This window comes from Canis lupus, chromosome 1 (assembly GCF_003254725.2).
Source record: "Canis lupus dingo isolate Sandy chromosome 1, ASM325472v2, whole genome shotgun sequence".
Lineage (NCBI taxonomy): Eukaryota > Metazoa > Chordata > Mammalia > Carnivora > Canidae > Canis > Canis lupus.
The window spans coordinates 108,800,552-108,826,777 of NC_064243.1; the positions used below are offsets into that span (position 1 = coordinate 108,800,552).

General features: G+C 43.0%; 1 protein-coding gene across 3 annotated transcripts in view; it reads right to left on the bottom strand.

Moving 5' to 3' along the window:
* Positions 1 to 4,077: 4,077 nt before the first annotated feature.
* Positions 4,078 to 26,226, bottom strand: part of SAE1 (SUMO1 activating enzyme subunit 1) — an 82,484-nt gene continuing 60,335 nt past the window's right edge. For all 3 annotated transcript variants that reach the window (XM_025424542.3, XM_025424541.3, XM_025424543.3), the window contains exons 7-9: positions 23,104 to 23,248; positions 9,249 to 9,318; positions 4,078 to 5,147 (exon numbers count right to left, since the gene is read on the bottom strand). In XM_025424542.3, coding sequence (XP_025280327.1) covers positions 5,055 to 5,147; positions 9,249 to 9,318; positions 23,104 to 23,248 — 308 coding nt within the window. In that variant the 3' untranslated portion in view covers positions 4,078 to 5,054. The remainder of the gene's footprint in view (positions 5,148 to 9,248; positions 9,319 to 23,103; positions 23,249 to 26,226) is intronic.

Genomic DNA, 26,226 nt, shown 5'->3' on the forward strand with positions numbered 1-26,226 from the left:
CGGGGTTTGAACTCACGACCTTGCAAGAGTTGCATGCTCTACCCACTGAGCCAACGAGGCACCCCCTAACATTTGGGTTCTCTTGGTCATCTTATCTTTTCCCTTGAGAATGAGTCACATTTCCCTAATTCTATGTATACTAATTAGGTAATTTTGAAATGTGTCTGGATATTCTGTTAACATTGTAGAACATTCTGGATCCTGTTATATTCCTCCAAAGGATGTGAAAAGGTCTTATTGTGGCGATATTTGTATTTGCTAGACCCGACCAGCTGCAGTGGGTAACTGTAAATCCAGATCTCTTCAGTCCTGCTTTGAGTTGGCCCCACACATCCATAGCGTCCTGGTCAGCAAGAGACTTGGGCTGAATTTATAGATGTAACTTGGGGGAAGGAACTTCCCTAGCACTCTCCTTTCAGATCATTGTGGTTACTCTCCCTATAAATATTTAATATTATTATTAATTAATTAATTATTAATGTATTATTAATTTAATATTATATTTAATATTTATTTTATACTAAACTATTCTTCAGGCCAGTAAGACAGTTGGGTTTAGCTGCCTGGTGCAGTGTCAGTGGCTGCAGCCTGCTCTCCAGCTAATACTGCAGAAAAACGAACACATACCAGAAAACTCATACTGAGGTGGGCTTTTCCTGCAACTTTCAACTCACTCCCTATACCAAATCCACCTGCTTTTGATCAACTCTCCAAAGCCTCCCAGTAGCTTTTATTTTCAGTATTTCGTCTAGAATATATAGTTTACTTGTGGGGGTGGGGCGGTTGTCTGGTAGAAGTTTACTCCACCACACCAGAAACAGAACTTCTGTATTTTCTTTTTAATAGACCTAAACCTATTATTTTTTTAGGATTCAAACTGGGGAATCCTACACCCCACTATCCAGGTCATATGCAAAGTGTCAGAGACCCAGGTACAAAGTCAGAATGGCCATATCTTATTAGCAAAGTCCAAAGGGCTCCTAATAAAACATGAGAAGGATCAGTAGTTCCAGGAGGAAAGGAAACATCTAAAGTTATCCCTGTGGCCTTCTCTCTTAGAACCAAGGTGCTGGGTGGTCCCATGACTTGGCAGAGGCTCAGAGCACTTGGCAAATGAGGTCCAGAGCTGAATCTCTGCCACTGGCACACTATGCCCCCCTCTAGCAAGCTAATCCCCAACTTGAACCAGCACTCCTCACCCACCCTGCAATGGTTGCTTCCTGAAGCAAGATTTATTTTTCATTGTTTATGTTGTTTTTTCCTTCCTTAAAAACTATGACTGTGTGTCTTTGTAAACCTTTCAGTTCTGCACTACACACACCTATTATCTATCCAAACAACAAATGACATTGTAAAAATGCTACCACGCTAGTCTTTTGGAAGGAATCAACATCTCAAATGCATTTATATACTCTATAACCGTGGCATCGGGCTTTGAGGAGTCTTTCTCAAGCATGTGCAAAGGAAACCAGCTCCATGTCACTCAACAGCAGACTGATTAAATAGCTTATGGTTCATCTGTGGTTTTGGAATTCAATGCACAATGCACTGACAAGGATCTCTAAGACATTGTGGGGAAAAAAAGCATGTTGCAGAAAAAGTTACACATAATAGCAGCTAACAGGGAGCAACTTCTACTCAAAAGAATGTATTCATTCATTCAATTCCCACATGATCAGAGGAATGTACTATTACCCCATTTTACACATGGGGCAACGGAGGCACAAAAGGTCACTTGCCCAAGGTCACAGAGCTAAGTAGTAGAGTCTGGGTCTAAATCTGACAGTCTGGAAAGATTCACTGTCAAAGGCTGCCAAGAGTGACCTCTGGGAGGTATATATGAAAGTGGATACTGCTAATATATCCAAAAAGCATCTCACATTTCTCTCCAAAATCCTGAATTTATCTGTGAAGTCAGCTGCTCCTGCTATATGGCCAACCTTGAGCTGCCAGGCCTATGAGGCAGTAGGGAGGAATCTTTTCACCCATGTATATGTATATTGCTTCAATTATGTTACTACAAGCTTAAAATCAAAATCTGCCTGCCCTTCTGGATCCAGCTGAAGGCCCTCCCTGAACACCTGGGGCTGCCAGATTGTTTTCAGTGGCGACTGGGTCTCAGGACCTTGTGGAGGCAAAGCCCCAGTCACTAACAAGTAGTGGTACCACTAAATAAATGTCCTCTAAGCACCTTGTGTAAAAGCCTTCCCATCAGCCCCCATTTTGCCCATACTTGTTAGGTCAGACTGTACCTTCATTTACAGTATGAACATGACAACAGCATCGATCCCCATGGGGGAGCTGTGAGGATTCAAACAATTTAGTTAATGTGCAAGTATTTTTCAAGGTACTACGCAGGTAGTGTGAGCATGTTGGCTATTAAACACTTTTGACTTGCCAACTCCAACCTAAGCCTCCATTTTCTCATCTGCAAAGGGCAAATAGGACATACCTCAATAGATAAACATTTGTATTTACCAAAAAATATGCAAGAAACTGATAAAAAAGGGTCTCTGCTGTAAAGGGAAACCACAGAATAAAGGTTTCCGATGGGACTGAGAGCTTTTTATTGTCATTTTTTACCTTTGCTTTTTTTTTTTTTTTTTTTGGTAGCACCTGTTCCACTAGAATGTTCTGAGGCTTCAACTTAACAGTTTGGCTACTACACATACCACAGACAACAGAAGTGGGGTATGGAGTGGAAGAAACCTGGCAGCCCCAAAGACAGCCCACTTCCTTTCATTTAGTAACTCTAGCATCCCAAAAGTATTTGTTACCTTCACAGATTAGATCTCTTTCCCAAGTAGCTACATTATCTCCTGGAGGTATTAGAAACCACAGGATGATCACTGTGCTCCTCTGGAGACTTGAGGAAAACCAGTTTTATGATAATGCTAACATGTAATGTGGGAGAACATGAAATTTGAAGAAATGAGAATAGAGACATTGCTTGCCTGGGGCTGGCAGCTTCCAGCACCACCCCCAGATTCCCGAAGGGTCCTTTCTGGATGACTCAATTTCTGCCATTTAGTGGTACAGGGGTGGAAAAGTTTGAAGAGCTTCAGGGAAGATTCTAGGATGACAATCTTGTTTTTATCCATCCAGACCCACCTACTCCCCCTTGTGACGAAGGCCCCACACTGCAAAGTAAAAGGGTGTCATTGGCCTAAAATTTCAAAGGGTGAGATTCATCCATTGACAAAAAACACTGACCTTGGTGCCCCTGACTTGACACTGATGGGGTCCAGAAAGGGGCCCCTCCAGAAATGCAGTCCTAGCTAGGGAGGAGAGCTGATCAGGAGGGTCAGGGAATGGAGTACCTCCTCCCAGGGGAGACCAATTGTTTTCTTTTCTCAACACAGCAGGGCTGAAATAGGAAAGGGGTGAATTTGTTCAAACTGGCCAGACTCACACCTCACACACTTTTACAACAAGGCAAAATCCAAGGAGGGTGATGAAAACTGGAGCAAGCTCAGACTATCGAGTCAAGATAAACCTGGTATCCCGAGCTAACGAAAGCTTTGATCCCACCGGCTGTGGGACTTGAGGCATATTACTTAAGTGGCACTTAACTTTAAGGTAGCATCAGCATCCCGTCTTTTATTTCTCGTTAATATAGTTTTTGTTGGGACGCCTGGGTGGCTCAGCAGTGGAGTATCTGCCTTTCACCCAGGACATGATCGTGGGGTCCCAGGATCGAGTCCCACATCAGGCTCCTTGCATGGAGCCTGCTTCTCTCTCTGCCTGTGTCTCTGCCTCTCTGTGTCTCTCATGAATAAATTAAAAAAATATATATATATATATACATATATATATAGTTCTTGTCACTGAGAATAGCCACTATTGAATTGGTCAACGAACATTTGGAACCAGAAGCTTTTATGTGCTCTACAATTTGAGCACTCTAACTCTTGTTGCATTACCCAGAAAAACAATGGCAGAAATGGTGAAAGAGGGGAGGAATCTCTGAGTCATACTGAAGCATCCAGTGATATTTCTTTAGGTTAAAAAAGACCATTGGGAGGATCACTCCCTGTTAGAGGACGGGGTTTGTAATGTGGAAAAACAACAGGTAAATCCTAAAGCAAATAACTTTATTTCTATCATTCCTTTTTCAAGAACCAAGGAAATATAGAAAATATAAAACAACACAAACAGCTGCAATTCAATTTGGGGGTCGGGGAAGGCGGGTAAAGAAGGAATGGCACAGCCCTTTAAAGCAACTTCCAGGACGGCCTGAGCCGCATCAGGTGTGGGGGGGCCCTGAGAAGACAGGCTCCTATGTCCCAGCTTGGGCCCCAATACATCAGAATCCTCAGAGGGTGGGACCCTGGAATCTGCCTTTTTAAAACAAGTTTTCCCACTCACGTTCACTTAGCAAGGTCTCGCCCTAAAGCCCAAGGGAACTTTGGTAACATTTCCTCTCTTCCAAAATCCAGGCTGAAACCCAACTAATCCTGAACTAAAACTCAAGAACAGCACACCAGATGCCACCTGTTGTTTTTCAGGGTCTCAAACCCTGGAGGAAATACATCCCGCCTGCCACGTCTTTTCCCCTCTAGGGCACCTGTCTGCATTTGGAACTGTTGCTCCACTAGTGTTTCATCAGGCCCAGCCTTATTCTCCACCTGGAGTCCTGCTTTTCTCTGTATGACAGCGGGCAGGGAGTAACTCCAAGAAGGTGGCAAGAGGATCCTACATAACGAGGCGTGCTGGTTCCTGGCAGGTGTCTTCTGCAGGGCCCCAGAGGGCTGGTGATGCCGTGGCAGCACCAGGACAGAGGGATGCATCAGTGGGGGCATTCAGGTGATGGCTGGCAAACAGCCCTCCACAGTGCTGCAACAGACAGCCAGTCCCTACACCCTTTGCTGAGCAGCTGTTGGTGCATGGAAGTCAAACATCTGTACAAGCTCAGTGCTCGCAGAAAATGGTTTGTACTTGGTCCAATGGCTTCACTTTTCCCCTGTCTGGAGTTGCCTTCGTGGGGGAAGGGGACAGGGCACACATGTGGGCAGGCTGCAGGTCAGCATCTCCAGGGCTGCCAAGTCTTAGGTTCACTTGGGGCCGAGGCATTCCACAATCCCATTCCCCTTCATGCCATCAAAAAAGAAGAAGTTGTTGTGAGGAGGGTCCCTTTGAGACAGGGCCTGGGAAGAAAAACAAGATGAGGGTTCAGCTCAGACGCTTTCAAAGGGCTAATATGGAGAGAAAAAAAAAAAAGAAAAAACCCAGATCTTCTAAAACTTAGCAGCGCTTCTCAAAAGAGGTTAAATTTGCTCCTCAGGAGTTAAGCGGCTAGTTTGAGACACAACTGTGACTGCCATGTCTCTCTGAGCTGTCCCTGATCACCTCTGTGTCTCTGGACAGGTCACTTAGCCTCTCTGAACTCCACTTCCCCACATAAATGAAAGTAGCACATGTGTTATCCTAGGCTTTAAAAGAGGTGATGTGGGTAGCCCGGGGTGGCTCAGCGGTTTAGCACCACCTTCGGCCCCGGGCGTGATCCTGGAGACCCGGGATCAAGTCCCATGTCGAGCTCCCTGTATGAGCCTGCTTCTCCGTCTGTGTCTCTGCCTCTCTCTCTCTCTCTCTGTGTCTCTCTCATGAATAAGTAAATAAATAAAATTAAAAAAAAAAAAAAAAAAAGAGAGGCGAGGATGTTCTTCAACCATGTGAAACGCTCCACATGGAGAAGCACTGCTGGCAAACAGCAGTAATAATTATTTAGTACTACTGGACGGAGAAAGGTGGCGGCCCTCATCACCTGCGGGACATACACTGACGCAGAAGTGGCTCTTCTATGAGGAGACATGCTGCCTGCCTTCTTCTGCATGACAGGTTAGGGCTGGGATCCAGAGAGCCGGGGAGTGCTATTTAGCCATGGAAATGGTAATTATCTTGTGGGGTTAACAGAAGCACTTTTAAAGGTAAGACTAGACCTCCTGAAATTACATGCTGAATCATGTGTACACATGTGCACTGGAGAAAGGATTCATAGGTGTCAGTGAGTTTTCTAAGAGGTTCTTACCTCAAAAAGGGTTACCATTTAAATATGAGGACACTGTCCAAGCAAGCCATTGGGCAGGGTTTAAAGGTTCCCAGGAGCACCACTCCTGTCATTCATAGGGCATTTTACGAGGCCTGAACTACTTCTTTTTGAATTAAGCGCCAATCTCAACCTGTTTCTTCATCTGTAAAATGGGGATGATTATACCTACTTCAAGTGGTTATTCAGCCATCTGTCCATGGAAAACTTATAGAGCATCTACTCTGTGCCAGGTCATGGTAGGTACTAAGGATTTTGAGGAATGGCATGCTCCTCTGGGCTTACATACAAAATGGCAAATCAATAGCACGTGCCTGCTACAGTTTTCAGTGAACATGAGATGCAATCAAGCTTGTAATACATCTGGCACATACCAAATTATCAAAAAGTGGAAGCTGCCATGAGTAATGGAGCCAGAGATCCCTAGGATCCCTCTGAGGACCCCAAGCACTCAGCCAGGAAGAAGGGCCCACAACCCTACATTAGAACTCCTATACCCCAGAACTCAATTACAGGAGATGACACAATAGAATCCAGTATGGCTGCCACTGACACCATCACCACTAGTACTGCAGACAGGCCTAGAGGGGACAGTGGGAGGCAAAAGACAGAGGACTGACACCTAAGGAAGCATGACAGAAGAGGGGACATTGACAGAATATGTGGTATTTGAAATGATGGAAGGAAGGAAGGAACAATGAGGATTCCAGGGAACAGACTTACATTTGCCCTCCAACTCCTAATGTTTACTTGTTATGGATGGTTAGATGGTCCTCAGGAGAGAAGGGGGGGTCCTGCAGCCTTCAGATTGTGGGACCCTGATGCCAGCTGGCTGAAGGTTGAATGGTATTAAGTAAGGGGGGTGGGTGGCGGGGACAAGACACCAGGCAGGCCATGGGGTGAACACAGGGCTAAAGGTAAAGTGCTTTCCAAGCAAGATGGGGGTAGGGGGAGATTCCAAACACACCCAGCAACCAAGAATGCAGAGTACTCTGGCTGTCTGGGATAAACAGAAACAAGATGCGAGCAACAGCTGTCCCCAGCAGGCAGGAAGGAGGGGGCTGCATTAGAGGTTAGGACTGGGATGTGGGGAAGCCACTGCAAACAATGGGGTCAAGGACAGCCACCCTGACCCCTAATCTCCACCCCACATGAAAAACCTAGCGAGCAGTTTCTTGGTGAGATGTACAAAGTGAGGCTGAAACCACAAAGACAGTGCCCCCGGTTCCATGCAGATAGCACGTGAAGCATGAGGGCTGTGTGGTGAAGGGCACAGGCTCAGAGACCAGTCCTGGGTTCTAATCCTGGCTCTACCACTTCTTTGCACCTCAGCTCCTCCTCTATGTATCAGGGGTGGTCACAATAGTCCTACTTCATAGGGCTGTTTTGAGGATGAGTGCATCCATGTGAAGAGTATGGTCTCTGCATGGTACAGGGCGGGCATTTCAATAAATATTGTTACTGTTGTTGTCACTATAGGCTACAAAAATGAGTGTGTTCCCTTAGGATTCTCCGATTATTGTGCTCCTTCTTCCTGAGTTTGTCCATAGGTGGCTTCAGAATACTTCTCAACAGTCTTCTGGGCAGCCACAATTGAGGCTGCCCACAATTCTGGGCAGCTTATATTGGGCATATAAGCTACAATTTTCGGGCAGCCCCTCTGGCCCAGCGGTTTAGAGCCGCCTGCAGCCTGGGGTGTGATCCTGGAGGCCCGGGATCAAGTCCCGCGTCGGGCTCCCTACATGGAGCCTGCTTCTCCCTCTGCCTGTGTCTCTGCCTCTCTCTCTCTCTATGAATAAATAAAATCTTAAAAAAAAAAAAAAAAGCAAGCTACAATTTTCATAGCAGTCTGAATTAAGCAGAAGGCATGAACACCCAAACAGGTGTGGCCATCACATCCCTCTCTTCTTCTCCTTATCTCTCTGGGGCTCGCCAGGAAAGAAGAGAGGAGAAAAAAAAAAAAAAAAAAAAAAAAAAAAAGCCTTAAAGATGGTAGGACTGTCAAATTGAGTCAAATGAAAAAAAAAAAAAAAAAAATTGAGTCAAATGTCTCCAGAGCAAATTTACGGACTTAAAGACAAAATAGTAAGAACTAAATCTCCAGGGAACCCTGGGTGGCGCAGCGGTTTGGCGCCTGCCTTTGGCCCAGGGCGCGATCCTGGAGACCCAGGATCGAATCCCACATCGGGCTCCCGGTGCATGGAGCCTGCTTCTCCCTCTGCCTGTGTCTCTGCCTCTCTCTCTCTCTCTCTGTGACTATCATAAATAAATAAAAATTAAAAAAAAAAAAAAAAAAAAAAAAGAACTAAATCTCCAAATGGTCCTCCTAAGCTCAAACACAACATGTAAATGAGCACAGAAAATAATTTAACTAGGCATGACTCTGCTCCATGAAAAAGGACAAAGCATCACTACAAAGTTACTGAAGCAGTCAAGAACCTACAAAAGGAAGATTGTTGTGGGGCAAATGTCAAAGCCCCAAAGAAAGTATTCTGGGATATGCTGTAGTTTTGACAACCAGAATGTTCCAGAAGAGAAAAGGTGGGCTGTGCTAGTTATTGGTTACGTAACCCCAGGTGAAATATTTCGCTTCTGAGAGGGACAATGACACCAAACCTAATGTGATCACAGGTCACCCTCTATAGAGCCTTGTGAGGCTCCTGGGTTAGTACACATGCTCCACTGGTATGGAATGAATGCCCCCTTCTGAATAAATACCCATGGTGTGTGCATAACAAGAGGAAGCTCTAATGCCATGTCATGGACAGAGAAAAACCACATGAAGCAGAAGAGCACAGGTTTTGGAGCCCCATATCTGGGCTTCAGTGCCCTCCCTTTAAATGGAGATCATCAGAGTATCATTTCATAGAGCAAGATACATGGCAAATATCATAAGCACCACATAACTCAGCAGTATAGTTAGGGGACAGTCTGCAGACAGTACCTGAAGGACACTATGCCCAGTTCTAGGCTTAGCACAGAGTAGACACTCAAAGATCATTTGCTGTATGCTCATCTGAACAGGCTGGAGAGAATAGGATGAGGTAGGAGGGTGAAGAAAGGAAAAGGGCAAGTCACAAAACAAAGATGAATAGAGTCCGAGAAACCAGGCAGCTCTCTAAGGTTAGCCAGGGGTTCTCTCTGGTTGGCACACCGACAAGACCATGGTGGATCAACGATCTGCTTCAAAGGGATTCTTTACCTTCACAATTTCCTGGGCCAGGATCCCTCCAACCACTGCACACACTGGGGCCATCTCAGAGAAGCAGTACCTAGAAGAGAAGACAAATGAAATGGAGCCCTGAGGAACAGGAAGGCTGGTAGATATCTGGCAAAGGTCAGTAGTGGGCTCACCTGAATGAAAACATCTACCAGGAGGAGTCAACTCAGACAGCAATGCTAATGCTGGCACCTAGGTATGAAAATGAAATCTGCTCCAGGAGGTTAGTTGGGAAAGACCTCTGAACCTCGCAAGGCAGGCAGGAATTGTTTCACAACATTTTTTGTTTAAGTTAAAGGAAAGACTATATCTGTGCTTCCTAAAAATAAGGTCCAACAAATATCAGATGTTTCAGTGCCCCGGTCACATTCTCGCAATTCTCTTCTTACCCACAATGGGCAGTGGGTTCTATCTGCTGTTCCCAGACAGATGTCAGGGAGAAGGCCTGTGTTAACATGTAGGAGGCATGGGAAATCTGGGGCCTGAAATTGAAGCATGGGGGCAGGAAGTCTTTGCTACTCACATAGATACCAACCCTTGTGGGCCAGGATGAGGCAACCAGAGGACAAATATTAGCTAATACTGTCACCTGTCCCTCCAAATCACCACTCCTGGGCAGTATAACACTCTCCCACCATCTCCCCAGAGGAAGTGTGTTCTGTCAGTTCCCAGCCCTGAAACAAAGGTATTTTCTAAATGAGCAAAGTGGAACACAGAAAAGTTAAAGTGAAAGCTTACCTAAGGAACCCTACCACCAGGAGACTACCACAAATCTTTCCAGTGTGATACACATCCTTCCTGATTTGGGGCAGCCCGGGTGGCTTAGCGGTTTAGCGCTGCTTTCAGCAGAGGGCATGATCCTGGAGACCCGGGATCGAGTCTCACATTGGGCTCCCTGCATGGAGCCTGCTTTTCCCTCTGCCTGTGTTTCTGCCTCCCTCTCTCTGTGTGTATCTCATGAATAAATAAGTAAAATCTTTAAAAAAAAAAAACAAACAAACAAACAAAAATCCTTTGTGATTTTTAAAAGTGCACATATCTAAACACATATAATTAAATCATGTTTTATATAAATATATTTAAATATATAAATTATAATAAATTATAAATATATAAAATACTATGAATAAATTATATATTATATAAATATTTATGTATATTATATATATATATATAAAAGTCATTAACTCTGCTCTGTAATCTACTGATGGATATTTAATCTGTTCAACAATGCAAACAAGTATCTTGGCATAGGTGTCCAATAATTCTTTATGGCAAATTTCTAAATACAGAATTTCTGGATCCTGACACATTGTGCCAAAATGCCCTCAAGAAAAGCTTTACCATTTCAACTCCCATCAACCTTGTGTGAAGGTGCCCATCCCCCCACACCCTGGTGGGACCAGTATTTCCATCTGTACAATCACAGAGGTTAACTTTTCCTCTGGATTATCAAGGTCCTTCATAGATTATCAAACAGAGAACGATAACAAAGAAAAACTAGTCACAAAAAAAAAAAAGAAAGAAAGAAAAACTAGTCACTCATTATCCCACTACTCAAAGATAATCAAACGTGGAAATATTTTCCTTTAAAAAAAAATACACCTGTATTCTGTGCAATTATACTATACAATTTAATATTCTTTTTTTCTCTTTTAAATAGTATATTATCTCAACAAAATGCTAACAAACCTAACCAGCAACATACATAAAAGATTATACACCATGACTAAGTGGGATTGATTTACAACCAGAAATGCAAGGTTGGTTTAGTATCTGAAAAATCAGTCAATGTAGTATTGCCGTATTAAATGAATACAGGGACCATAAACACATGATCATCTCAACAGACAGAGGGGAAAAAACGTGACAAAATCCAGCCCTCTTGATGATAATAACACCTAACAAACCGAGAACAGAGGGAAATTTCATCAACCTGATGAAGGGCATCTATGAAAAGTCTACAGCTGATATCATACTTAATGGTGAAAGACTGAAAGCTTTCCTCCTAAGATTGGGGATAAGACAAGGACGTCTGCTCTCACCACTTCTATATGACATTATACTAGGGGTTCTAGCCACCACAATTAAGGAAAGAAAAATGAATGAGACTGACAGATTAGAAAGGAAGAAGTAGATAACATGATCGAGTATATAGAAAATACTATGGAATCTACAGAAAAATTACTCAACTATTAAATTTAATCAGCAAGGCTGTAGGATATAAGATTAATAGACAAAAATGAATTGTATTTCTATAAATTAGCAATGAACATTTTTTTTTGTTTTTTTTTTTTTTTAATTTTTTAAATTTATTTATGATAGTCACAGAGAGAGAGAGAGAGAGAGAGGCAGAGACACAGGCAGAGGGAGAAGCAGGCTCCATGCACCGGGAGCCTGATGTGGGATTCGATCCCGGGTCTCCAGGATCGTGCCCTGGGCCAAAGGCAGGCGCCAAACCGCTGCGCCACCCAGGGATCCCGCAATGAACATTTTGAAAATGAAATTAAGACCTCCATTTATATTACCACCCAAAAGTATAAAATATTTAGGAATAGCTTAACAATAGTGTAAAACTTACATTCTGTAGACTACAAAACATTTTTGAACAAAATAAAATAAGTAAATAAATGGAAAAACATCCCACACTCATGATCAGAACACTGAACACTGCTAAGGTGGCAATACCCCCCAAATTTATTCTATATTTTTGGCATAATCCCCATCAAATTACTAGCTGCCTTTTTTGTAGAAATGGGAAAATCCATCCTAAAAATTTGTATGGGAATGCAAGAGACCCAGACTAGTCAAAAGAATTGTGAGAAAGAAGAAACTCACATGTCTCAATTTCACAACTTACTACTACTACTACAAAACAATAGTACTCAAAATACTGTGGTACTGGTATCTATATTGACGGACATATAGATCAGTGAAATAGAAGTAAGAATCCAGAAATAAATACCTATATCGTCAACTGATTTGTGTCTGTATGTGTGTGTGTTTAAAGATTTTATTTATTCATGAGAGACAGAGAGAGAGAGAGAGGCAGAGACACAGGCAGAGGGAGAAGCAGGCTCCATGCAGGGAGCCCGACGTGGGATTCGATCCCGGGTCTCCAGGATCGTGCCCTGGGCCAAAGGCAGGCGCCAAACCACTGCGCCACCCAGGGATCCCCTTTTTATTTTTCTTAATGATTTTATTTATTTATTTGAGAGAGAGCACCAGCAGGGGAAGGGATAAAGGGAGAGGGAGAAGCTGACTCCTCTAGCAAGGAATCCAACCCCAGAACCCTGGGATCACTACCTGAGCTGAAGGCAGATGCTTAGTCAACTGAACCACCCAGATGCCCCTGAAAAAAATCTCTATAACAAACAATACTGGACAAGTGGGTCTCCACGTGCAAAAGAATGAAGCTGAACCTCTACCTCACACCATGCCCAAAAGCTGATTCAAAAATGGTTCACAGGGGGATCCCTGGGTGGCACAGCGGCGTCTCTGCCTCTCTCTGTGTGTCTCTCATGAATAAATAAAATCTTAAAAGAAAAAAAAAAGGCTCACAGATCTAAATATAATAGCTAAAACTACAAAACAGCAATAAATCTTCATGACCTTGGATTAGGCAATGGTTTCTTAAACGTTATCCTAGGAGAAGCAACATGAAAAAAAAAAAAAAAGATAAATTGTTATTTCATAAAAATTAAAAACTTGTACTTCAAAGAATACTTTTCAGGGGATCCCTGGGTGGCACAGCGGTTTAGCGCCTGCCTTTGGCCCAGGGCACGATCCTGGAGACCGGGGATCGAATCCCACATCGGACTCCCGGTGCATGGAGCCTGCTTCTCCCTCTGCCTAAGTCTCTGCCTCTCTCTCTCTCTCTGTGTGACTATCATAAATAAATAAAAATTAAAAACAAAACAAAGAATACTTTTCATTTCAGAGAGTGAAAAGACAATCCACAGAATAGATTAAAAATTTTGTGAATCATGTATCTGATGAACAACCTGTATATCCAGATTCTATAAAGAACTCTTTTCTGGGAGGATCCCTGGATGGCTCAATGGTTTGGCACCTGCCTTCGGCCCGGGGCGTGGTCCTGGAGTCCCAGGATCAAGTCCCGCGTTAGGATCCCTGCATGGAGCCTGCTTCTCCCTTGCCTGTATCTCTGCCTCTCTCTCTGTGTCTCTCTCATGAATAAATAAATAAAATCTTAAAAAAAAAAACAAAAAACTTTTTTTTAAAGATTATTTATTTGAGAGAGAGAGAGAGAGAGAGAGAAAGTGAGAGAGCATGCGCGCGCACATGAGCAAGAAACCTGATGTGGGACTCGATATCTCAGGACCCCAAGATCATGACCCAAGGTGAAGGCAGATGCCTAACCGACTGAGCCATCTAGATGCCTCTCTATAGAGAACTCTTTATGACTAACAATAAAAAAGAAAAACAGGGAAGTCCAGGTGGCTCAGCAGTTTAGTACCGCCTTCAGCCTAGGGCCTGATCCTGGGGATCCGGGATCGAGTCCCACATTGGGCTCCCTGCATGGAGCCTGCTTCTCCCTCTGCCTGTGTCTCTGCTTCTCTCTCTCCTTCTCTGTGTTATGAATAAATAAATATCTAAAAAAGAAAAAAGAAAAAGAAAAGAATTTAAAAATGCACAAATTATTTGAATAGCATTTTGCTTAAAACATATACAAATGGCCACCAAGTACATGAAGAGATGTTCTACATCATTAGTCATTAAGAATGCAAATCAAAGCTATAGTGAAATACAACTTATTACCCACTAAGGCTAAATTAACAGACAATAACACTTGTTGGTAAGGATGTGGAGAAACTGGAATCCACACAAAAGTGTTGGTGGAGTGGCAAGGCGGTGTGGCTGCTATGGAAGACAGTCTGGCAGTTCCTCAAAATGTTAAACATAAAATTACCATATGATTCATCAATTCCACTCTTAGGTATACACACCCAAGAGAAATAAAAACTTATGCTCACACAAAAACACGTGAATGTTTATAGTGGCTTTAGTCTTTAATTGCCCAAAACCGGGAACAACCCAAATGTCCTTCATCTGGTGAACAAACTGGTGTATCCATACAGTACACTACTGCTCAGCAATAAGAAGAAATGAGCTATCCATTCATATAACGTGGATGAATTTCAAATGAATTAAACTAAGTGAAAGAAGCCAGACTCAAAAGGCTACACATGCTGAATGTATAACATCATTGGAAAGACAGAACTATAGGAATAGAGAACAGATCAGTGGCTACAGAGAAAAAAGAGCTGCCTTGTTATCAAGCACTACAAGGGAATTTTTAGGGCAATGAAACTTTTCTTTCTTTTGTTTTTGGAAAGGGAGAGGGAAAAAGGGAATCTTAAGGCTCCAAATCCAGTGTGGAACCCAAGTCAGCTTGATCTCACAACCCTGAGATCATGACATGAGTCAAAAATCAAGAGTCGAATGCTTAACTGAGCTACTGGGGTACCCCAAGAATGAATAAATGAATATCTATCTATCTATCTATCTATCTACCTTTCCTTCCTATCTCTCTCTCTCTCTTTCTTTCTTTTCTGTAATCTCTATGCCTAATGCAGGGCTTGAACTAACAACTGAGATCAAGAATTGCATGCTCTACTGATGGAGCCAGACAGGCACTCCAAGTTCATGGAACTTTAAAAACAAAAACAACCCACAACTACATAGTCAACTAACCTTTTTTTTTTTTTAAGATTTATTTGAGAGTGTGAGACAGAGCAAGCACAAGCAAGGGGAACGGGAACAGGGGAGGGAGAAGCGAGTTTCCTACTGAGTTGGAGCTCGATGCAGGGCTTGATCCCAGGACCCCAGGACCTCAGGATCATGACCCGACCCAAAGTTAGACACTTAATGGACACAGAGCTACCCAGACACCCCTGGACCACTTTCTTATACCATATTCAAAACTAAATTCAAAATGGATGAAAGACCTAAATGTGAGACAGGAAACCATAAAGATCCTAGAGGAGAACACAGGCAGAAACCTCTCTCATGAATAAATAAATAAAATCTTAAAAAAAAAAAAAAAAAGATAAAAAGCTTCTGTAGAGTGAAGGAATCTAGAAAACCAAAAGGCAGCTTATGGAATAGGATAAGATATTTGCAAACAACATCATGTGATAAAGGGTTAGTACCCAAAACCTATAAAGAACTTACCAAACTCAACACCCCAAAAACAAAGAATCCAGTTACAAAATGGGCAGGAGACATGAATAGACACTTTTCCAGAGAAGACATCCAGATGGCTAACAGACACATGAAAAGATGGTCAACATCATTTATCATCAGGGAAATACAAATCAAAACCATGATGAAAAAAAAGAAAAAAAAAAAAAAACATGATGAGGTACCACCTCACACCTCTCAGAATGGCTAAAAAAGTTTTTTTTTTTTTTTTTTAAATTTTATTTTGATAGTCACACACAGAGAGAGAGAGAGAGAGAGAGGCAGAGACACAGGCAGAGGGAGAAGCAGGCTCCATGCACCGGGAGCCTGATGTGGGATTCGATCCCGGGTCTCCAGGATTGCGCCCAGGGCCAAAGGCAGGCGCTAAACTGCTGCACCACCCAGGGATCCCTAAAAAAAGTTTTAAGATTTTATTTATCACTCAAAAATAAAAAAAAAATATTTTATTTATTTTTTATTCATGAGAGACAGAGAGAGAGAGAGAGAGAGAGGCAGAGACATAGGCAGAGGGAAAAGCAGGCTCCATGCAGGGAACCCGATGTGGGACTCAATCCCAGGACTTCGGGATCACACCCTGAGCTGAAGGCGGATACTCAACCGCTGAGCCACCAGATGTTCTAAGAATGGCTAAAATTAATAGAAGAAACAATAGGTCTTGGTGAGGTTGTGAAGAAAAGGGAACCCTCTTGTCCTGTTGGTGGGAATGTAAACTGGTAAAACTGCTCTGGAGAACATTTTGGAGGTTCCTCAAAAAAGATAAACATAGACCTACCCTAGGATACAACAATTGCACTACTAGGTATTTACCCAAAGGATACAAAAATGCAGATTTGAAGGGGCACACGCACCCCGGTGTTATAGCAGTATTATCAACAATAGCCAAACTAAAGAGAGAGCCCAAACGTCCATCAACTGATGATAAAGACGTGGAGTGTTTATGTACACACACACACACACCACACACACACACACACAAACGCACACACACACGAATATTACTCACCCATCAAAAAGAATGAAATTTTGCCATTTGCAATGACATGGATGGAGCCAGAGTGTATTCTAAGTCAAGTCAGCCAGAGAATGACAAATATGATCTCACTCACATGTGAAATTTAAGAAAGAAAACAGATGAACATACGGAAAGGAAGAAAAGAAAAAAAGCAGAAAGGGAGATAAGCCGTAAGTGACTCCTAATGACAGAATAAACAGAGTTGATGGAAGGAGGTGGGGGGGATGGGCTAGATGGGTGATGGGGATTAAAGAGGGCACTTGTGATGAGCGCTGCGTGTTGTATCTAAATGATGAATCACTGAATTCTACTCCAGAAACTAATATTGAACTATATGTTAACAAAATTTAAATAACATTTTAAGAAGAATTCTTAAAATTCAATGAGAAATAACCCAATTAAAAAAAAAACATACATACAACTCATAGAACAAAAAAGAATAAATTTTATTGTATATAAATTTTTAAAAATATTTTATTATTTTTAATAAGTTTATTTCATCTCATATGTATGTATGTATGTATCTATGTATATCATCTCTACATCCAACGTGGGGCTCAAACTCACAACCCCAAGATGAAGAATCACAGTCACGTGCTCCTCCAACTGAGCCAGTCAGGTACCCCTACTATACACATGAAACTTTTTTTAAATACCACTGACCAAAAAAAATTGAATAAATACCACTGAAGAAACAAGTCTAAATTATAAAAATTATACAAGACAAAACAAGCACCAACTGAAGAAACAATCAGATGAATCTAGAATATGGGACATTCTACAATTTAACTGGCCTGGATTCTTCCAAAAAGGAAGGAAGGAAGGAAGGAAGGGAGGGAGGGAAGAGGGGAGGGGGGGAGAGGAGGAGGAAAGTGATAAACTATTCTAGATCAGGAGTTGGAAAGCATTCTCTATACAGTAATTGACAGTAAATTTTTTTGGCCTTTATGCACCATATGGTCCCTAATTAAACTCTTTAAGTCTGCTGTTATAGAGTAGACTCTACAGCTTTTGTAGTAAAGCTTTTACTCTATAGTAAAAACTACAAAAGCTGACACACATAATACGTAAATAAGTAGGTGTGGAATAAAGCTTTATTTACAAAAACAGGTGGCAAGCCATAGTTTGCCAATCCCTACATTAAAAGAGACACAGAATCAAATCCAACTGATAAACCTGGATGCATCTTTAAGCATCATGTCTTCAGTATGCCCCTCCCCCGAAAACAAAAAACAAAATATTAACAATTGAATCTGAGTGGTATATATTTACTACTTTATGTTTTTATTTTTCTGTATGCTTGACATTTTTCATAATAAACGTTATTTTCAACCTGTGCTATAATACTCCATTGTCCTTTGTCATTAACTCTTTAATGTGTTTCCAATTTCTCTTTAAGTATGATAATGAATATCTTATTTATTTAGCTCCACGCTAGGATGAAGCCCATTGCAGGGCTCAAAGTCATGACCCTGGGATCAAGGCCTGAGCTGAGACTAAGAGTTGGATGCTTAACTGACTGAGCCACCCGGGTACCCCATGAATATCTTTTGTAATAAATACTTCTCACATTATTTCTTCAGGGCATATTTTCATTATTAAGGAGAATGACTGGGCCAAAGAAAGAACACTGATTGTAATGACTCCTGATACATATTTCCAAATTGCTTCCTAAAAAGACTGCACCTTTTCCCACCACCCTTGTGAACGATTATACGGGTCTTTTAAAAAAAATCTACAAAGGACTTTGTTGATTTCACATTTGCTAAGACAGAACATGTGTAAGATAAAATACCAAAGGGTCAGTGGTTTTCTCTGGGTAATGGAATTATGAGTGATTTTCATTTTCATCTTTGAATTTATTCTGTACTATCAGATTTTTCCATAACATGCATACTACTTCTATAATTTAAAAACCAGCAACTTCACAAAAGGACAAATATGGTAGGACTCTGCTTACATGAAATAGCTAGAATAACTAAATTCATAGACGCAGAAAGCAGAATAGAGGTTACCAGAGTCTGGGGGAAGGCAGAATAGTTAGTGTTCAATGGGCAAAGATTTTCTCAGTTTAGGATGCTGAAAAACTTCTGGAAATATACAGTAGTAATGGCTGCACAACAATGTGAATAAACTTAATGTCGATGAATTGTACTTTTTGTTTTTAAGATTTTACCCATTCATGAGAAACAGAGAGAGAGGCAGAAGCACACACAGAGGGAGAAGCAGGCTTCTTGCAAGGAGCCCGGACCCCAGGATCACGCTCTGAGTCAAAGGCAGATGTTCATCCACTCGGCCACCCAGGTATCCTTGTACATTTAAAAAAAAAAAAAAAAAAAAAAAAGATTTCATTTATTTATTCATGAGAGACACATAGGAAGAGACATAGGCAGAGGGAGAAGCAGGCTCCCTGCAGGGAGAGCCTGATGCGGGACTAGATTCTAGGACCCTGGGATCACAACCTGAGCCAAAGGCAGACACTCAATCACTAAGCTACCCAGGTGCCCCTAAAGATTTTATTTTTAAATAATCTTTGGATGCCTGGGTGGCTCAGTGGTTGAGAGTCTGCCTTCAGCTCAGGGCATGGTCCTGGGGTCCCAAGATCGAGTCCCACGTGGGGCTCCCTTCAAGGAGCCTGCTTCTCCCTCTGCCTCTCTCTCTCTCATGAATATATAAATAAAATCTGGGATCCCTGGGTGGCGCAGCGGTTTGGCGCCTGCCTTTGGCCCGGGGCACGATCCTGGAGACCCGGGATCGAATCCCACGTCGGGCTCCCGGTGCATGGAGCCTGCTTCTCCCTCTGCCTGTGTCTCTGCCTCTCTCTCTCTCTCTCTGTGACTATCATAAACAAATAAAAATTAAAAAAAATAAAATAAAATAAATAAATAAATAAAATCTTAAAAAAAAAAAAGTAATCTCTACATTCAAGGTAGGACTTGAACTCAGAATCCCAAAATCAAGAGTTGCACACTCCACCAACTGAGTCAGCCAATTGCCCTAAAGTGTACATTTAAGAACAGTTTAGGGGCGCCTAGGTGGTTCAGTGAGTTAAGCAGCCACCACTTGGTTTCACAGGTCTGCAGAAAGGTCTGCTGGTGGGGACACTTAGCCCCACGCTGGGTCCCACACTCTGCAGAAAGTCTGCTTCAGGACTTTCTCTCTCTGTCCCTCCCCCCATGCTTGGTCTCTCTCTAAAATAAATAAATTATAAAAGAAAATAAGCAATGGTTAAAATGGAAAGGACCTGGCTGGTTCAGTGGGTAAAGCATGAGACTTTTAATTTCAAGGCTGTAAATTCGAGCCCCACACTGGGTGTAGAGATTACTCAAAAAATTTTTTTAAAAAAGGTTTATATTGTGTCTATTTTATCAAATTAAAAAAATAAAACCTGGGGATCCCTGGGTGGCTTAGTGGTTTGGCGCCTGCCTTTGGCCCAGGGCACGATCTTGGAGTCCCGGGATCCAGTTCCGTCGGGCTTCAGGCATGGAGCCTGCTTCTCTCTCGGCCTGTGTCTCTGCCCCTCCCTCCCTCCCTCCCTCCCTCCCTCCCTCCCTCCCTCATAAATAAATAAATAAATCCTTAAAAATAAATAAAATAAAACCTTTTAAACAGTAAATTATGGGATGCCTGGGTGGCTCGGTGGTTGAGCATCTGCCTTTGGCTCAGGTCATGATCCTGGGGTCCTGGGATGGAGTCCAGCATCAGGCTCCCCACAGGGACCCTGCTTCTCCCTCTGCCTATGTCTCTGCCTCTCTGTGTCTCTCATAAATAAATAAATAAAATCTTAAAAAAAACAGTAGGTTATATTACATACACAAATTATGAATGTTCATCATAAATGTTTATAACAGTGACAAAGTATTAACAACTTATATACCCACCAAGGTAATGGTTAAATAAATTACCGCCTATCAAACAATGAAACATGAAGCACAAGTGAGACTATGGATTTGTATTTTTGTTGCAAACAGGCCCATGATATGATGAAAAAATAAGGCTATCATATATTAAGTATGATTTTGTTGATATTTAGAAGAGAAAAAATATGAATAAATAATAAGTAGAGAAGTTTATGAAGTGAAATCCTGAAAACATTAGCAGTGGCCACTTTTCCATGGTGTGACTATGGGTTATCCTTTTTTCTTCCTTTTAACACTTTCTGGAAACAGGCATCTGTTCTTTCATAATCAGAAAAGCAATAAATCTCTCTGAAAGAGAATAAATAACCTAACATAATGGACAGTGTCCGTTATCACTGACAGATAAGGGGAATGAAGACTTGTGCACAGCTTTCTCAACTGAAGTGGGCACACCCTGCTCAGAGCTGGCAGTGGGCAATTTGTGAGGGTAGCTCAGCTGCCAGACGGCAGTTCATTTCCCTGCCAGCATCTCAATTCTATCTCAAGCTTTATTTCCCCCTATGTATCCACAGACACTCCACGAGACCACCAAACACCTCTTACTTAAAGGGCCATAGAGCGGAAGTGCCTTAGCATAGGAGGTCCTGGACAAGGTAAAGCAGTTATGTAGAGGGTGGGCAGGGAAAGAAAACACTGGAGAGAAAACCAGCCAGCAGCTAGTTAGGCTACAGCTTTTTCCTTCTCGGGAGGTGAGGCCTGAAATGCACAGGCAAGCCATTCTCCACTCAAGATGCCCAAATGAGTTGACCAAGCTGCACACTCACAGCCTGGCACCCAGCACCAAGCATGCTTGGTGGCCCCGCATGGCCCACCTCCTCCTCCTGCCATGAAGCACAGAGCAGACAATACTTGCTTCTCACACAATCTTCTTCCTCCACCAAGAGACACGTGACTGGCTGTTAGCAGGAGATAGGGACCCCTGACCACACAATGCAAACTTGCTAACTGCTGCCTCTCTTTGGCTGGCAGCTTGGCAGGTGGTTCAAGGCCCCCCACTGGGCCGAACCTAGCTGGGCTTTGGTAGGGTCTAAATAAGGTTGCCAGACACAAGTAAAGGAAGTAGGGAGTAGGAAAGGAAGGGACTCTGATTTACTGGTGAAAAGAAAACAAGGTAGCAGTGTGGTAAGACCTGAGTGAGATCTTGGTTGGCTATATACTAAAACTTTGGGCAAGTGATTATATCTTTCTGAGAATTAGTGTCATCATTTAACTAATGGGAAAATAATAACAATTAAAATAATAATAAAAATGATAATAGACACTTCAAGGAATTATTTTGACAGTTAAATGTGTTGGCACAGGGGGCGCGTGGGTGGCTCAGTCAGCTAAGTGTCTGACTTCAGTTCAGGTCATGATCTCGGGGTCCTGGGACTAATCCCTGCATCAGACTTCCTGCTCAAAGGGAACTCTAGTTCTCCCTCTACCTTTGCCCCTCCCCCTGCTGGTTCTCTCTCCCCGCCCCAAAAACAAACAAACAAACAAACAAACAAACAGTGGCTGTATAGATAAAGCACAGAAAATCCTCATACATGGTACTATTGTTATTAGCTGTATAACCTTGGATGAGTCCCTTAACTTCTCTGAGCGTTGACTGAACGTTTCCTGTTGTGAAGAGAGACCATGTATATAAGACAACCATCACGATGCCTGGGATATAACAGCTGCTCAATAAACTCAATATAGCCATCATCGTTAGTGCTACAAGCTGCAGGCATTGTGGGCACCTGCCAAAGACACTGAAAGAAGGAGACTAAGAAGATCCCAGAACTGCCTAGAAAGGGGTTTCTCACCCAGTCACCATCTGGACCTCTCCAAACAAATTCTAAACCTGCTGAGTGTGAGAGCAAAAGACATCCCAGGACCCAAGGGTGAGGATGCTGGGAACATGGATGCCTTTGCTGCCGAGGGTATAAACTGATAAGCTATCAGTGGAAGGCACTGGGATAATATCTACCAAATGGTAAATCATAATCTTCTGATCCAGCCATTCCCTTTCTAGTAATGGAACCTGCACACATATAAAATGATACTTAGAAGGCCATATGCTACACGATAACAAAAGCCTGGCCACAACCTGAATCAGTAGGACAGGCTCAATAAACTATAGTGCTCCATGCTGAAATACCATAGAGCTGTATAAACAAGGGAGGAATCGGGCAGCCCTGCTGGCTCAGTGGTTTAGTGCTACCTTCAGCCAGGGCCTGATCCTGGAGACCCAGGATCAAGTCCCACGTCGGGCTCCCTGCATGGAGCCTGCTTCTCCCTCTGCCTGTGTCTCTGCCTCTCTCTGTGTCTCTTGTGAATAAATAAATAAAATCATTAAAAAAACAAAACAAAACAAAACAAAAAACAAGGGAGGAATCAATGTTCTGATCTGGAAATATCTCCAAAAGATAACGTAAGGTGGAAAGAGAAAGGTATAGAGTAGTATACATAGATTTTACGTTGCTTTGGATTTTCAGCCATGTGAACACAAATATCTATGACAAATGATAAATTGCACTTCTCTTTCTTTTTCATTCCGTGCTACTACACCAGAGGTCGACAGGAATAGGCAGAGTGTAGCGACGGAGGCTCTCCTCAGGGCTTTCGTTCTTAATAAGGGATCTGTCCAAATTAAGGCAAATACTGAAAGACATTTATCAATCCAGGCTAACCTGGGATAAGCACTGAGACTAACCTGACAAAATCTTCAGGAAGCAGGTCAGGATTAACACCCAGGGAGTCAAGCACGTCATTTCGAATCTGGAGCAACAACTCAGAATCTTCCCCGAAGGTATCAGAACTAGGATCTCTTCCTTTATCTGTACGGAACTTCAGGAGCACTAGGAAAGGCAAAGAAGGTAGGTTAAAAACCAAGTCTTTTTTTTTTTTTTTTTAATTTTATTTATTTATTCATGGGAGACACACAGAGAGAAAGACAGAGAGACACAGGCAGAGAGAGAAGCAGGCTCCAGGCAGGGACCCTGATGTGGGACTTGATCCTAGGACTCCAAGATCACACCCTGAGTGAAAGGCAGACGCTCAACAACTGAGCCACCAAAAAAAGGGCATCCGCCCCCTTTTTAAAGATTCTATCTATCTATCTATCTATCTATCTATCTATCTATCTATCTATCTTATTTGAGAGGGAGGGAGGGAGGGAGGGAGGGAGGGAGGGGAGAGAGGAGAGAGGAGAGAGGAGAGGGAGAGAGAGGGAGAGGGAGAGGAAGAGGAAGAGGGAGAGAGAGAAGAGCAAGCAGGGGGAGGAGCAAAGAGAGAGGGACAAGCAGACTCCACACTGAGTGTGGAGCCCAATGTGGAGCTCAATTCCCCAACCTTAACATCATGACCCAAGTCAAAATCAAGACTGGGATGCTAGGGGCGCCTGGTGGCTCTGTGATTGAGGGTCTGACTTTGGCTCAGGTCGTGATCCTGAGATCCTGGGATTGAATCCCGTATCAGGATCCTTGTAGGGAGCCTGCTTCTCTCCTTGCCTGTGTCTCTGCCTCCCTCTGTGCGTTTCTCACGAATAAAAAAAAAATCTTTCAAGAAAAAAAAAAAAGAGTGGGACCCTCAACTGATTGAACCACCCAGGCACCCACAAAACCAAGTCTTTTCATAACAAATGCTTCTAGATATTGAGAACATAAACACAGAAAGTGGTATATTAATTAAAATGCGGACCAAGTAAAAGATAATCTACTTTTCATTTATTCACAAACAGAGGCAATTGACAATTACAAAAATTACAAAAATTACTGTGATGAGTGCCACAATAGTCTAACAGAGGATCTGACATCCTCAGTGGGATGGTGTCAGTTAAGGATTCCCTAAGGAAGTAGTAACTGAGTCAAGTATCTGTGAATCTGGGGGAAGGGAGGGCAGGGGAGAAGCTTCAAGCAGAGGGAAAAGGCCCAATTATGGTCCAGAAGACAGATCAGGAGTGGGAGGCATGCATTCTAGACATCAGTTCAAAGGGCTGCTTTAGCCAGAAAGGCCAGCCAAATGCTCAGACTCATCAGACAGACAGGTCATTACAAACAAAACCTCCCTCAGTACAACAATTATGTCAACCTCCAGAAACAAATGTTTAATTTTGCCTGTGAACCAGAGGAAAGGTTCAGATGATGGCAGCAAATCAGAGCTACTGTGTATTGAGACCCTAACAAGGTTTGAATTTTCTTTTTTCCTTTTATTTTATGTATTTATTCATGAGAGACACAGAGAGACAGGCAGAGACATAGGCAGAGGGAGAAGCAGGTTCCATGCAGGGAGCCCCGATGTGGGACTCAATCCCGGGACCCCAGGATCACAACCTGAGCCAAAGGCAGGCACTCACCGCTAAGCCACTCAGGCTTCCCTGAATTTTCAACCCCAACAAAAAGGCACATGTAGGAGCATAAGACTCATCAAAATACCAGCACCTTCTACTGCCACTACACTTTGTCCACTGCATGCTGGGTAGATGGTATCCTTATTCCCTACAGGCTCCTCAAGGCAGGCGCACAGCCGGCCTGAAGCCCAATCTCTAGGGCATGCCCTTCCCACAACACACCTGCGGATAGATGCATGACGGGCCTGGTGTGCTGGGACAGCAGCTCAGGCCTGGAGGATGCTTCCCAGTTAAAAAAGTACTTCCTGGGCAGCCTGGGTGGCTCAGCGGTTTAGCGCTGCGTTCAGCCCAGGGTGTGATCCTGGAGACCTGGGATCGAGTCCCACGTCAGGCTCCCTGCATGGAGCCTGCTTCTCCCTCTGCCTCTCTCTGTCTGTCATGAATAAATAAATAAAATCTTTTTTTTTTTTAAAGTACTTCCCTTTAGGGATCCCTGGGTGGCGCAGCGGTTTGGCGCCTGCCTTTGGCCCAGGGCGCGATCCTGGAGACCGGGATCGAATCCCACATCAGGCTCCCGGTGCATGGAGCCTGCTTCTCCCTCTGCCTGTGTCTCTGCCTCTCTCTCTCTCTCTCTGTGTGTGACTATCATAAATAAATTAAAAAAAAAATAAAGTACTTCCCTTTAATTTTCACCGAGATCTACTAGAAAAGTGAACTTTTTTTTTTTTTAAAGATTTTATTTATTTTTGCATGATAGTCACGTGGGGGGGGGGGTGCAGAGACATAGGCAGAGGGAGAAGCAGGCTCCATGCAGAGAGCTCGACATGGGATTCGATCCCGAGTCTCCAGGATCGTGCCCTGGGCCAAAGGCAGGCGCTAAACCGCTGTGCCACCCAGGGATCCCTAGAAAAGTGAACTTATTCTGCAAATTATACTATTAGTACAAGAGGCTCTTTCCTAAAAATTAAGGTGGACTAAGAAGTGACACAACTGCTGTGAGGCTCTTTAAAAATCCAAGTATTTGGATGCCACCTCAGACTAAGGAATCAGTCTTTCTACTTGTTTTCTTAAGACTCACAAAATGTTTCGGAAATAAGCCGCCAGGGTTGACAACTACCAGCCAAGTAGCACAAATTAATTCATTCACCAGCACAGTGGCCATGCACTCACTGCAGGCCTGGCAGGCTCAGAGGCTGCATGCAGGTAGTAGCAAGAGACGAAGGATTCAGGAACCAGAACAGGTGGCCTCCTCAAGCCCAAGAAGAGCTCATAAATGGGCTGTAAAGTGCTCCAGGAAGATCTCAAACCATGGAGGCCCATTTAGGAAGACACAACCTGCCCTGGATTGGGCTTTTCTCAAAGATAGGCCCTTGGTCTGTATTTCTCTGACAACCCTCACAGGTCCAGGACAGGAGTCTGCATATCAGAGGCTTTGAAAAAAAGGACTCTAGAATAATTGTTTCATATGTTGTCTGGGGACATTACATT